This window comes from Humulus lupulus, chromosome 5, assembly GCF_963169125.1.
Source record: "Humulus lupulus chromosome 5, drHumLupu1.1, whole genome shotgun sequence".
NCBI classification, from domain to species: domain Eukaryota; kingdom Viridiplantae; phylum Streptophyta; class Magnoliopsida; order Rosales; family Cannabaceae; genus Humulus; species Humulus lupulus.
The window spans coordinates 4,604,473-4,618,359 of NC_084797.1; the positions used below are offsets into that span (position 1 = coordinate 4,604,473).

At 34.2% G+C, this 13,887-nt stretch overlaps 2 protein-coding genes and 1 non-coding gene across 4 annotated transcripts; all 3 read left to right on the top strand.

Moving 5' to 3' along the window:
* The first annotated feature begins 231 nt into the window (after positions 1-231).
* On the top strand, positions 232-2,936 carry LOC133834241 (uncharacterized). The gene is made up of 7 exons (XM_062263780.1): positions 232-526; positions 1,068-1,158; positions 1,717-1,832; positions 1,989-2,048; positions 2,137-2,202; positions 2,305-2,504; positions 2,588-2,936. Exons 1-6 carry the CDS (start codon positions 470-472, stop codon positions 2,494-2,496), a joined length of 582 nt encoding a protein of 193 aa, XP_062119764.1. The 5' UTR covers positions 232-469; the 3' UTR covers positions 2,497-2,504; positions 2,588-2,936.
* A 599-nt stretch (positions 2,937-3,535) lies between these two features.
* On the top strand, positions 3,536-3,609 carry TRNAT-AGU (transfer RNA threonine (anticodon AGU)). Its single transcript has one exon. It is a non-coding gene; the product is annotated as a tRNA-Thr (tRNA).
* A 161-nt stretch (positions 3,610-3,770) lies between these two features.
* LOC133834242 (uncharacterized) lies at positions 3,771-10,932 on the top strand. Of its 2 annotated transcripts, none has more exons than XM_062263781.1 (18): positions 3,771-4,150; positions 4,231-4,289; positions 4,399-4,530; positions 4,732-4,872; positions 5,756-5,812; positions 6,357-6,451; positions 7,125-7,257; positions 7,360-7,536; positions 7,709-7,896; positions 8,059-8,125; positions 8,464-8,597; positions 9,012-9,078; positions 9,166-9,228; positions 9,320-9,564; positions 9,670-9,799; positions 10,007-10,099; positions 10,214-10,399; positions 10,621-10,932. In XM_062263781.1, the coding sequence occupies exons 1-18, from the start codon at positions 3,850-3,852 to the stop codon at positions 10,903-10,905; spliced, it is 2,553 nt and encodes an 850-aa protein (XP_062119765.1). In that variant the 5' UTR covers positions 3,771-3,849; the 3' UTR covers positions 10,906-10,932. The 2 variants fall into 2 exon arrangements, with proteins under 2 accessions (XP_062119765.1, XP_062119766.1); XM_062263782.1 differs by having other exon boundaries at positions 4,038-4,150; positions 4,395-4,530.
* Positions 10,933-13,887: the final 2,955 nt, after the last annotated feature.

Below are 13,887 nucleotides of genomic sequence, written 5' to 3' on the forward strand. Positions count from 1 at the left end.
TATGAGAACGTAATTTTATAATAATTATTTTTAAAGTCGTAATACTAAAAAAATAAATAAAAAATGTTATTTTTGAAAAGCATTTGTTGACCGAGTTCGAGTTAATTTTCAATCCCATCTTGGTTTGGATTGGGCCTTATTTCACAAAAAATGGGCTTTTATTTATTATTTTATTTTAAATTTTCAATAGTTTTTTTTAAAAAAAAAAAAAAAAGCAATGAAGACTAGTCTTCTGGCTTTTGTTTTTTTGATTTTCCTGAAAAGTGTTTGGAAAGAAAGAAAAAAGCAAACGCTACCAGGTTCTGAGTCTTCTTCTTCTTCCTCTTCTCTAAAAGATCGATCAAAGCTGACCTAACCTGACCTTCAATCTCAATCTCAATTCCAATCGCAATCGCCGCGATTTCTTTCCTCCAGTCGATGAGCTCTACCTGAAACTTACAGATAAGTTTAACACAAAACCTCAATTACCATGGGTCAAGCTTTTCGCAAGCTTTTCGATGCCTTCTTCGGCAACACCGAGATGCGAGTATGTCTGCTCTTCCTCTCGTTCTTATTTTTTCAGATTTTTTTGTTTGTTTATTTATTTGCAACTTATTATTGAATTGATGGGGAATTCGATTTGTTTTAGCTTTGAATTTTGTTCCAATATGTAGTTGTTTGAATGAGTGATGATTTATTATCAGGATTCTTACTCTGTCGTACGACTTTTCCTTTTAATTTATTAGTTTTTTGTTTTTGGAACTCGTGGCTGTTGCTTTCGGTCGAATATGATTCTTTTTTTAATAATATGGACATGGGTATTGATTGGTCTGTTGAATTTGAATTGAATTCAGTATTGTAGATTTCAAATGTCATTAAATGCTTTTAAGTACTAAGTACATTGCTCAGTTCAAACCTCAAACTTAATGATGTTGCTTTCGGCTTTAGATTTTTTTAATCTTAATTCCACTTGCTTGACTTGTGAGGTTTTGTATTGTATTAGCTTTAAATGAGCTAGTCTTGTTTTTCCTCTTAGTGCTTAATTAGTTTGCTTTGCTTAATCTTCATGTTTAAATGGGTTGGCTTAGGTTGTAATGCTAGGTCTGGATGCAGCTGGTAAGACTACCATTTTGTACAAGCTGCACATTGGAGAGGTTTTGTCAACTGTTCCCACGATTGGTATGTCAATTTGTTCGTTTAAGTTGGACATGTGTGGTTCTATCTTGTATTTATGATGAAACTAGGCTCTCTTGCCCAGGAAAATATAGCAATTGTTATGTACTTATTCAGAAGGAACTCGAACCTCAGACTTTGTGAAAGTAAACCACATGTCTAAACATTTGAGCCACCTCACTTGGGTTGACATGTGTGGTTGTATTTTATATTTATGATTTTATCATAATTGTCTTTTTCATTCCATCGAAAATGGATTTATTCATTTATTTCTTCCTTCCTTTTTTGTTGGATGGTACAAAAAGATTCTCGCCATTGCTCAGTTTTACATCTTTTGACCGTTGGGATTTTGGGTTCTTTCATAGCATCAGGATTCTCTTTTAAGACTTTCTTTTTTCTTATTGTGTTAAGGGCAAGGTCCCATTGGTTCTTGCATTTGGATATCATTTCATTGACAGCATTTCCTTTGCTATTTATACCTATTTGAAGATTACTGTACACCACTGTTTTTATGCTCTTACTATTCTATGAACTTTTCTGTAAAGACATTTCTGTCTCCTGCAGGTTTCAATGTGGAGAAAGTACAGTATAAGAATGTCATATTCACAGTTTGGGACGTCGGGGGCCAAGAGAAGCTAAGGCCACTATGGAGGCATTACTTTAATAACACAGATGGCTTGGTAATATTCCTGCTTGTGTTTTCTGTGTTCTTGTCTAATGACTTCTTTTATTGTTCTGTCTTTGTTGGAATTTCATTTGTGGTCTTCCTCATGTATCATTGATGATCCGACCGTTAAAGATCTTTATATTGATATTTGATATCTTTGATTCTGCAGATTTATGTTGTTGATTCCTTGGACAGAGAGAGAATCGGAAAAGCAAAGGCAGAGTTTCAGGTTTTAAATCTTGAATGAATTACAATTGGATAACATGCATTTTGCAGTTGAAGTTTGTTTTCCAACTTGACTATTTTTTATGTTTCAGGCTATCATCAGTGATCCATTTATGCTCAACAGTGTCATCTTGGTGTTTGCCAATAAACAGGACATGGTAAGCTGCACTAGTAAATACGTTTCATGCGAGGACACACTTAATTTTCACTACAACTTGGCTTAATTTGTCGCGTTTTCTTTTCCTCTTTCCCCACCAAAGAAAGGAGCAATGTCGCCAATGGAAGTATGCGAAGGAATGGGCCTCTTCGATCTCAAGAACAGAAAATGGCACATACAAGGGACATGTGCGCTCCGTGGAGATGGACTTTACGAGGGCTTGGACTGGTTGGCCGAGACACTCAAAGAGATGAGAGCTGCTGGATACTCTTCAGTTGGCACCTCATCATTCTAATTTCCCGGGTAAAATGCTCTTCACAATCATACCTCATTATCACCACCCGCACTACATTTAGATTACAAACGACTTTCCTTTCGTTCTATAGGTTTGTCTCGAGCAAGGGGCATTTCGATTGTTAGAAGCTGAAGAATCGACCTTTTGCACGATGAGAAATCCTGACTGGATTAATTTGATTTGATTTAGAGGCTAATGACCGTTCACTAGGAGCTTTTCCGCGTTTTCCTTCGCCTTTAATGGTGGCGCTCGAAGTTGAAAGAAAACTTCCTCCAATGTATATTTTTTGTTTTCGAAGATTTGCAGGATGTGCCTTTGATGAAAATATAAACCTACAAATACTAGGATTATGTATGCTTATATGCTTCCCCATGTTTAACATTCCTATGCATATATGCCTATATATATATATATATATATAGATGGATTGAGATATAGAATTGTGATCTTTATTTTCTCTCTCAATTTTGCAAATGACCTAACTACATAATATGAGGTAAAGTTTTCACTTATAGCTAGTAGACTTCCTCTAAACTAATGAAACGTATAAAATTTGCAAAATCACTTGAGCAATATTAACATATTATCTACTAATTTTCACTAAATTGTTATTAATCATTGCTTTAAAGCAAACCCATTAATTAACAAATATTATAGGATCTGGTTGGTTCGCGAAAGTGTATATGTGATTGGTAGAGAATCTGAAAATATAAAAAAAATGATAGATTTGTAGGATTTTAGGATATAATGATTTGGATTGGGAGAAAACTTGAAAATAATGTTTTCTATTTTGTAGCTTAAAATTAGAATTAATATTTAGATTGAGAATTTGAAAATAAATAACCAATAAATATTTATGTAGGTTCTATCATAAGTTTTAGAAATCATAAAATTGAATTTGGATTTACTGCTTATTTTAGAGTTATTAAAGGGAGAAAACTAAACAAAAAAACAAAAGAAAAATAAAAGTTAGCAATAATAGTATTTTAACCCATTTATATTTGCCTTTCTTTAATATGGTAAATACACAGAACAAAAAGCTCTCGTAGCTCAGTTGGTTAGAGCACCCGTTTAGTAAGCGGGAGGTCTTGAGTTCGACTCTCAACGAGAGCAGAAATTATTATTTTATTTTTACATTTTTATTTATTTAATTTCTCTCAAAATTCGTGGAATTATCCTAACCAGAAATAATTCCCTTTTATTTATTATTATTTTTTTCGATTTTATTTTAATTAATATTTATATTGAAAGGGATAACTACCACAACCACCTGAATTTGTGAAATTATATTCTTTTTCTAGAGAGAGAAAGTGAGGAGAGAGAGAGAATCAGGGAGAGGCAGAGACGCAGACGATGGTCTCATGCCAAACCCCCGCAAAAGCCAACGCAATGTTGGCTCACCGATTCCATCGCCGGAGTACGGCCAAGCTCCGATACCTCCTTGCTCCCAAATTCGCCGTCTCTTCCTCCCTCAACTCCGTCTTCACCTCCGCCAACGTCATCGCCGCTGCCGCTGCTTCCGGCTCCACCTCCCTCCACGGCGCCGTCACCTCCACCATCACTCATGTTGCCGTCACCGCCGTCGCGATTGCCTCCGGCGCTTGTCTTTCCACTAAGGTCGATTTCTTGTGGCCGAAACTAGATGACCAACCAGGTCCTCTTCTTCTCCACTCCATATTTTGCTACATTCATAGTTTTTTTTTCTTTCTAAATATTGATGAACGATGTTGTTAGGTTCTCACATACTGGAAGGAGTAGATGTAACTGGATATCCTATCTTTAGTGATCCAATGGTATACCATCACTGTCACTATTATTCACCCATTCAATCTTTCATGGTTCTGTGCTTGATTATATATTAGTCATCTGATGCCTCTGGAATTTGTCCATTTGTGAAGGCAGGTGCAGAAAGCTATTCACTTTGCTAAAATAGCTCACCATGGCCAACTTCGCAAAACTGGAGACCCTTATTTGACTCATTGCATCCATACTGGACGAATCTTAGCTATGTTGGTCCCCTCTACCGGCAAAAGAGTACATATCTTTCTCATTCTCAATCTCATTACACCTGATTGTTGTTTTGTAATGACCATAATGACAGTATTATTCTGATTTAGGGAGAAAAAACCTTTCGATTTCTTGTTTTACTTCATTCAAGTTTGTGTATTGATACAACAAGAAGTGATTTTGCTGAACAAAATTACAATCCCTTCATTAACCTGAAATCTGTTGCAGGCTGTTGAAACTGTTGTGGCTGGAGTTCTTCATGATGTGGTTGACGACACATGTAAAAGTTTGCAAAACATAGAAGAGGAATTTGGTGAGGATGTAGCTAGGTTGGTGGCTGGTGTTTCCAGGTTGAGTTATATTAATCAGGTATAACAAATAGCTTGTGAGAGAAATATATATAATTGTAATTGGTCTTTTGATTGCTTTTCTCATAAAAACAGTTAGGCATCTTGTAACTTTTGTTTTTTTTTTTTGGACACTAATAGCTTGTGAGAATATGAATGTCTCCATATTGTCAAACTGTAAAGTCCTAGAAGAATACTTGTTCTCTTGAAGATAACCATTCCATGCCTATGAGGGTAGACTATATTACATCTGACCCTACCAATTATGAAAAGTAAAGAGGTCGTGTATAGTTTTGTTGTTTCTTCTTCTTAATCAGTTTAAAGAGATATCTTTTCTTTTGTTAAAAAGGTTAGATTTTGGCACTTCATAGGATTTTAGCATTATATACTAATAATGGAGAGAAACTGAACCATTTGATCTCATGGATGGTTACAGTGTAAAACAGAGTTGAAGGTAAACATTTAGAGATACAAATTTTATAGTCCATTTGGTCGTTTTCTCCTAATGGCTTAACATCAGTGTTTGCTTCTATTTATTTTGGGGGTCTTGGTCCTGCAAGTTCTGTTGCTTTAGCTAACTATTTCCAGTGATTAACTTACTTTGTAGATTGTTTGTGCAAGCCTATGGCTTTGGAATTTAATGTAAATGCTTGTCAAACCACATATGTCTGCTTGCAATCTTACTTTTCTGCTTTTAGTTTCCTTGACTTGTCAATTGATTGCGATCCTTCAGTGTGGTGTTTGATTAATATTGTTTTGTTTTTAATTCAACAGTACAATTGTGTTAGTTATGTGCTTCACTGTTTTTGAAATCTATTACTTGATTATGAATTTTGTATTGTCTTTTTAATCTCATATTTTAGTTCATTTTGATTTCATCATATGACTATTAATCTGCTATGCAGCTCTTGCGGAGACATCGAAGAATAAATGTGAACACTGGTACCCTTGGGCATGAAGAGGTACGCAACTTATTCTATATGCATTGATAGTAATTAGCCATGATTTAATGGTGGTAACTAGTTATTGATATATTCATTATACATCACATTGGATAAGACATAATTTTCTAATCTTAATGTCTTCGTAGTTTAATATGTGAGCTTTCAGGTAATCTTAAATCACAATTAGTCTCCTTAATTTAATGCATTATCTATGTTTGTTTCAATGCAGAAGCTTCTGTTGAGGTCTCTCAGCTACTCCTAATGTATATAATTGTAATTTGGATATTTTGTTAATTCCTGAGAGATATTGTCAGGCAATTTTCCTATTCCTCAACAATATGTACTCGGTTAATAATAATCAATGAGATGTTACTATGTGTGCACATGTACTAAGTTATTCTTTCAATTAAAGATTTGGTAAATGGGCATTTATTGTTTTGATGTATATGCATTTGTGCTGGTTGATGTTATTAGCTTTTTTTCAAACATGAATGACCATATGAGAACTAGAGCTTAGTTGATTATTTTTCTTTATCTTACACTTGCTTTGTTTACATTTCAGGCAGACAATTTACGAGTCATGCTCTTGGGAATGGTTGATGATCCACGTGTGGTTCTTATCAAGCTTGCTGACCGTCTTCACAATATGAGAACAATGTACAGATTCTCAACTTTATATGTTTTATGTATGTATATATATATATATATATCTGTATATAATTGATGTACCCCAACTAGGGTCTTCAATGAATAACATAGATAATAGACAAAATCTTAGAGGAAATTGATAATAGGAACAAAGAAAACAAGTAGGCAGATCTGATATTCGATATTGAATGCAGAAATGATAAGAAAACAATGGATACAATGAGGTATTTGAAAGACCTCAACTCTCCCAAGAGACGAAGCTCAAATTACAATACAATTCTCATGATCCCTCTCACTCTTCATACCCTCATATATATACTACTATTCTAGCTCATCCAAAAACCCCTATGCAATGACCCGTATACCCCTTATTACCTATATACTACCCATATGCGGGTTCTATCAATAATATTTATAGTGTTGTGCAACATCATGTACATCAATAATTGTGTTTCTTGAAGGTTAAAGTCGTGTCTTAATGTTGATTGATAATATTGTTATTTTTATATATCTTCTTTGGGATGTAATTTTTATAAATCTATGTGACTGTTCAAATACAATAAAGGGGTGTCTGATATTAGTTGTGCCATTTATTCTCTTACTTATCCTCCCTCTTATCCCACGCCATAACCTAATGCTCAAATAGTAGCAATTGATCACACTATATAACACTCTTTTACAGTTATGTTCTGCCATTGCAAAAAGCTCAAGCTGTTGCAAAGGAGACCCTCGCTGTTTGGTGTTCACTTGCTTCCAGATTGGGTTTGTGGGCATTGAAAGCTGAGCTAGAAGATTTGTGCTTTGCTGTACTTGAGGTCTATTATATCTTTTTGGTTTAGCTCCAAGTTTCATGCACTTGTTATTAGGGAACCTGCAATTCATGTTTTGATGGTATGTCTTGTACACTTCATATGCAGCCTCAAATCTTTCAGAAATTGAGAGCTGATCTAGCTTCTATGTGGAGCCCTAGCAGTAAAGTGGGAAACACAAAAAGAATATGTGCTAGAGCCAGCTTGCAACCCTTGGACAAGAAAAGCTCTGAATTTGATTGTGACGGGACTATGGCAGTTGATGAAGACATTACGAACATGAAAGTAAGCTTTTTTGCCAATGCCCTTTGCAAATTACTAAGACAGGCAAAACTACTTTGGGAAACAGGGGATGGTTGTAAAATCAACATTAAACCCATAGAGTAAAGATAAGTTTGAAACTAGTTAAAAATAAGCCAGTTGTTTATCTATTGTTGTTTCTTTTATTCAATTTCAGGATCTTTTGGAAGCAGTATTGCCATTTGATGTCTTGCTAGACAGAAAAAAGCGGTCAAGATATCTTAGTACTCTAGGAAAAGATCTAGAGACGACAAGACCGAAGGTTGTGCAAGATGCTGCGATTGCTTTACAGTCTCTAGTAGTTTGTGAGGAAGCGCTTGAACGGGAGTTGATTATTTCAACTTCGTATGTTCTGGTTTCACCTTTCACTGTTGTTACTTGTAGTTTATTTCAATTACATAGTTTGTGCATAATTTATTACCAGAATTGTCTACCATGCTGATTATGATGAAAATCAGAATCATTCAGACTAGTGCTTTAAAGCTCCTTTTTCTCTTGTACTTGCAGCTATGTCCCAGGGATGGAAGTAACTTTGTCTAGCCGTCTAAAGAGTTTATATAGCATCTACAGCAAGGTAATTAATATAATCAAGCAGTGTTAATTACATTAATCATAGGTGGGCTAGCGTGTTTTCCAAAACATAGTTTTGCCAACATTGTTGTGTGGAATGATGTTTGAAATCATGTCAATTCTTTCTTGTGAGATAAATGTGAAGGAGTGTTCCTTTCTGTTCCTTCAATCCAAACAAATCTGACATTACATTTACCGTTAAAAGAGAATGCTTCTATTTATACTTGACTTTAATATTTGCTCATATCACCTTATCTTCATTGTTTAAAGATTGGAAAAATGATCCTTGTTCAGAATTTCATCCCAGTAAAGAAATTGACATAGTTATCTATGTTGCTGTAGATGAAAAGAAAGGATATCGACATTGACCAAGTCTATGACGCCTGTGCATTAAGGGTAGTTGTTGGAGACAAGAAAGGAACTCTTCATGGGCCTGCTGTTCAATGCTGTTATAGTCTTCTCAACATTGTACACAAGTAAACCAAAATGAACCTTTTGTTCTGTTTCAGTTTTTTTATTTTATTTACATGAAACTGAATCAACATTATGGTTTATGTGAAAACCTATTGCCTGTTTTAATTATTATTTGAAAACCCTTGTTCATATGATGAATAAACTTGGGGCAGTGCTCCAGGGTTCAAATTACCCTAGACTCAAAACTTGGGGCCACTGGGAGGTCTCCCGGCCAAACAGTCAGGGCCCACAAATAAAAAAAATTAATTGAAAACCCTTGTTCATGTGGAGTTGCTCACTGATTTGTTACAAATGTTGATGTCGCAAGAGTTCATACATTTTTGTCAAATTGTTAAGCTAGTGAGGTAGATATACATGGAATCTTCACGTCATAAACCTATTATTGATGATAATGGCATATATGGTTTACTATGCAGACTTTGGACCCCCATTGATGGTGAATTTGATGATTACATTGTCAATCCAAAGCCTAGTGGCTATCAGGTTAGATTTCCTCCCGCCCCTATTTTTCACTACAAATTAAAAGTTTCTCGGGTAATTCTTACTATTGCTTTGTATTTCTGTTTGTAGTCTCTGCACACTGCAGTACAAGGTCCCGAAAGATCACCTTTGGAAGTTCAAATACGAACACAGGTAGGCTCCAAACTTTGTCGGACAATAGAAAACTCAGGATTTCTTTCTTGTATCTTTTAATTCAGCTACTCTCATTAACTCTTCTTACCAGAGAATGCATGAATATGCTGAACATGGACTAGCTGCTCATTGGCTTTATAAAGAAACTGGAAACCAGTTATCTTCCATACCTATCACAGATGAATCAGAAGTGGAGGCTGCTCCTTATTTCTCCAGTGATACTGAGGAACAGAATTCCATAGAATGCAATTTGTTACAGAAGTACAGTTTGCTGAAATCTGGACATCCAGTACTTAGAGTTGAAGGAAGCCATCTTCTTGCTGCTGTCATTATTAGGTATTTACTTCATCATATATCTAAATGAAAATGCTGCTGTCATTATTTGGTATACAGTTTTCGGTATACATGTCATTAAATTGTAGCACGTCTTTGAATATGCAGAGTAGAAAAGGGTGGTAAGGAGCTGCTTGTTGCTGTGAGCTTTGGACTGGCAGCTTCTGAAGCAGTAGCTGATAGAAGATCTTCATCCCAAATGAGGCGGTGGGAGGCTTATGCAAGGTTATTTAAAAAGGTTGAAATTTGATATGCTTTAAATATCTCGATTTGACAGTCTTAGATAATTGATGACTTTGTTCAGAGATAAATTAAATATAAGAGACAGAGTCAAGAGAGTTGAGCAAGTGCACAAGATAATGGAATGGAAGTGCCTTCTTTAATCAAGAATAGCTGAATCGATAATGGCTTATCATTCTAAACCTTGCATGTTTATGGCTTCCAGGTGACCGACGAGTGGTGGTGTGAACCAGGGCATGGGGATTGGTGTACTTGCCTAGAGAAGTATACACTTTCTCGAGACGGTATGTACCACAAGGTATGTTCATCATGTCTCATTCTCAGAAAATATCAGATCAATCTGGGCTGGTGTAGAGTGTCACCTTGAGAAGTAAAACCGAAACATTTATTAAACTTTTTGGTGGCCATGCAGCAAGATCAATTTGGGCGCCTATTGCCAACATTTCTTCAGGTCATTGATTTGACGGAGCATGAAGAATCTGACTATTGGGCTGTCGTGTCGGCTGTCTTCGATGGCAAACAGCTTGATTATTATACATCAAGGCCAAGTTTAAATGCTGTGACATGGAGCTCCATGGAGACTAGCATAAATAACAAGGTTTGCCTAGCAATTCACCAAATCCAGACCAGTTTTTGATCATGGCACTGAAATTTATTCATATCAAATTATTCGGCTGTCTTAATTGACTTTTACAAGAGAATTTCTTTTTTTATTATTCCTTATAAAATGATATTTCAGACACATTCGACATCATATCTAACACACTCGACATTCTGCATAAGATTCATGATGCTAATATTAGCTTTAAATTTGTATAGGTACGCCTACTAAGGACAATGCTGCGGTGGGAAGAGCAACTACACTCGGAAGCAAGTCTTGGAAAAGAGAAGCTACGAGGAAAGTCTTACGGATCGGTCGTTCTTGGGGAGGTGGTAATTGTTTGTTGGCCCCATGGCGAGATAATGAGATTGAGCACTGGCAGCACTGCGGCCGATGCTGCTAGAAGAGTAGGACTCGAGGGAAAAATGGCTTTGGTGAATGGCCAATTGGTGTTGCCTAATACCAAGCTAAAAGATGGTGATGTGGTTGAATTCAGAATTTGATGACAAAATTTGTATTTGTGAAAATAATTGGGGAAGCAAAAAGAAATGTCAAATCATTCTAACAAGTATAGTGGAGAGAGAGAGAGTGAGAGAGAGAGAGAGAGAGAGCCCTTGTATAAAATGTATCTCATTTGTTCTTTTTGTTTCCCCTTCAGGCAATGTATATATAAGAATTTTCAATGTACATACGTGACAAAATATCACACCAAAAGTATAATGAAAATTCTTTCTCAAACGTATTTTAAAATTTTGGAATATGCATATATTTGTTCTCTTGAAGGTTTGTTGTGGTGATAGTTTTGGCAATTTAGTCATTTGAATTTCTTGTTTCTTGGCCAAAAAGTGACCAATTTGATAATTTTTTCTCATGAATTCAGCACTTGTAATACAATTAAAGCAAGCAATAAACACAAAATTTGTAATTAATTAAAACACACGGATTTCGACACACATATATACTAGATATAAGCAACGTGCATTGCATTGCACGTTTGTTTAATTTTATTTAAAAAAATTATTAATTATTTTTATTATGTTTTTAGGGTTATTTGCAGCAAAATCTCTTATTCTTTTACAAAAGTTGAGACAAACCCTTGATAAAAAATTTTGGTGGCAAAACCCCCTTCCGTTAATGATTTGTTGCAACTTAACCATTTTAGGTGTTAAATGACACGTAAGCATGTTAAATGTTAACTAAGATACACGTGGCAACACTATATAGGGCCACATGTCAAAAAGTAAATTTAATTAATAAAAAATAGAAAAATAATTTTTTTTTTCAATTTAATTTTTTGTTTAATTTGAATTATGTGTTATTATTTTTAAATAGTAAAATATTAGAAAAAATAATTGAAACACTAAAAAAACTTAAAATAAAAAAAAAATTAAGAAATTTTTTCAAATAAATTTAAATTTTGAAGGGAATAAATTTTTAAAAAAAATTCAAATAAATTTAAAAAGTTTTTAAATTTATTTTTCTATTTTTTATTAATTGAATTTATTTATTTTAAAAATAATAATTAATTAGTTTTTGACATGTGGCCCTATAAAGTGTTGTCATGTGTGTCTTAGTTGACACTTAACTTGCTTATATGACATTTAACACAAAAAGTGTGTAACTTGCAACAAATCATTAATGGAAGGGGGGTTTTGCCACCAAATTTTTTTTATTGGGGATTTTGTCGCAACTTTTTGTAAAAGAATAAGAGATTTTGTCGCAAATAACTCATGTTTTTATGATTGCCATATAAAATTTTAAAAAATAATCAACATAATATATAAAAGAATGACAAATGAAAAATTAAACCAAAACACTGTGTATGGTTTTTTTCTATAATAATAATAATATGATAATCTTTTAAATCACAAACTATCGTACAAAACATTCATGATATGATTTAAACACACACTTGAAGCTTTGAAACCCTAGACTAAACGAACCACGCGATGCGTCGCCTGGGCTGTTATGGGGTGTCCGTACAGTTCTGTAATGTAGCTCCAAAACTTAAATTTAAATGTTCTAATCTCATTGGTTGAGTCTAATGAGGGTCCTATACTATTTAAGGGGTTCATATGAGTTAATTGGTGAATTAATCACTCACCTCTCTCTGTCTCTCTAACTCTCTCTAGCTCCAAGATTACTAGTTTTCTCCAAGATCTTCATCAAGAAAGCTTGACTTGTATGAAAGATCAATGCTTGTGTATCCCAATCTCATTGCATTGTTGTAGCTTCAAGCATTTCCATAGAGAATGCTAGGAATATAGATTTGGACAACAAATCTTTGTTTGTGTCAAACCTTGCAACTTTTGTGTTTCACATAAAATCATAGCTTATGATTTTATGTTCCTAGGGTTTGTTCTTCAAGGAAGGTCCACTCTAAACTCTAATCTCATTGTGTTTATATAATTTGTGTTTAACTATTCTCAAAGGTTGATTTACCTGTATCTTCTGTCTCGAGTTGTATCACAAACCAAATGTTATCTATAGCCTAATCCTCAACAATAAAAAATCTCTATCTCTAAACCTTTGTTTTTTGTCAAAGTTTATGCATTTCTAAAGGTTTTTGTGCTAGTTAAACTCATGGAAGAAAGCTCATCAATCTCAGCTATCAAGCTTATGTCTCAAGATCTAGTTAGACTAGATATGTTTGGTGGTTCAAACTTTGTAAGATGGCAAGACAAAATCAAGTTTTTCCTCAACATTGAAAGTTATTGACAAAGAAAGACTTGAAGATTTTGGAGCCTCCAAAGGATGGCAATTCTCAAGAAGTGATCAAAGAAAGGAAGTAAATGGAAGAATATGAACTCATTTGTAGATGCCAAAAACCCAATGTTTTGTCGGATCGCCTCTATGATCTCTACACAAATACTATACATCAAAAAATAAGATATGAGAAGCTCTTAAGAAGAAATACAAAACCGAAGAAGAAACAAGAAATTCCTTATATATCACTCAATACATGACGAAGATATACGATCATTACAATTTGGTCACTTGAATGGGAATGAGTAGTAAATTTGCAAACTAAACTGTCAAATTTTAAAGTAAACGACTAAATAATAATCTCAACTTCATAAACTAAAATTCTTGTTTTAAAAAAGAAAAAAGACCAAATAGTTACAAGTAGAGGATTTAATATATAATATAGAGCACTAAACTGATATTCTCCATATACATGCATGTTATAGGCTTATTAGGACCACAGATTCAAATCGGTAATATTTCATTCCCAAGTGTCAATTTAATTGAAAATAATGGGTCTAATATTATAATAAAGGCCAATTAGATTATTGACTATGATTTATGGACAAAGATTTAGAAATTATTAACACAACGTTGTAATTGATCAATAATGGCTGCTTTATTAAGTGATACGTACAAAGTAATTTAACATAAAGAAAAGAAAAGCAAAGAATTTTGTTCATTATTAATTATGTAATTAAGAAGAAAAAACTCCAACTTATTTCCAGCATACCTAACTC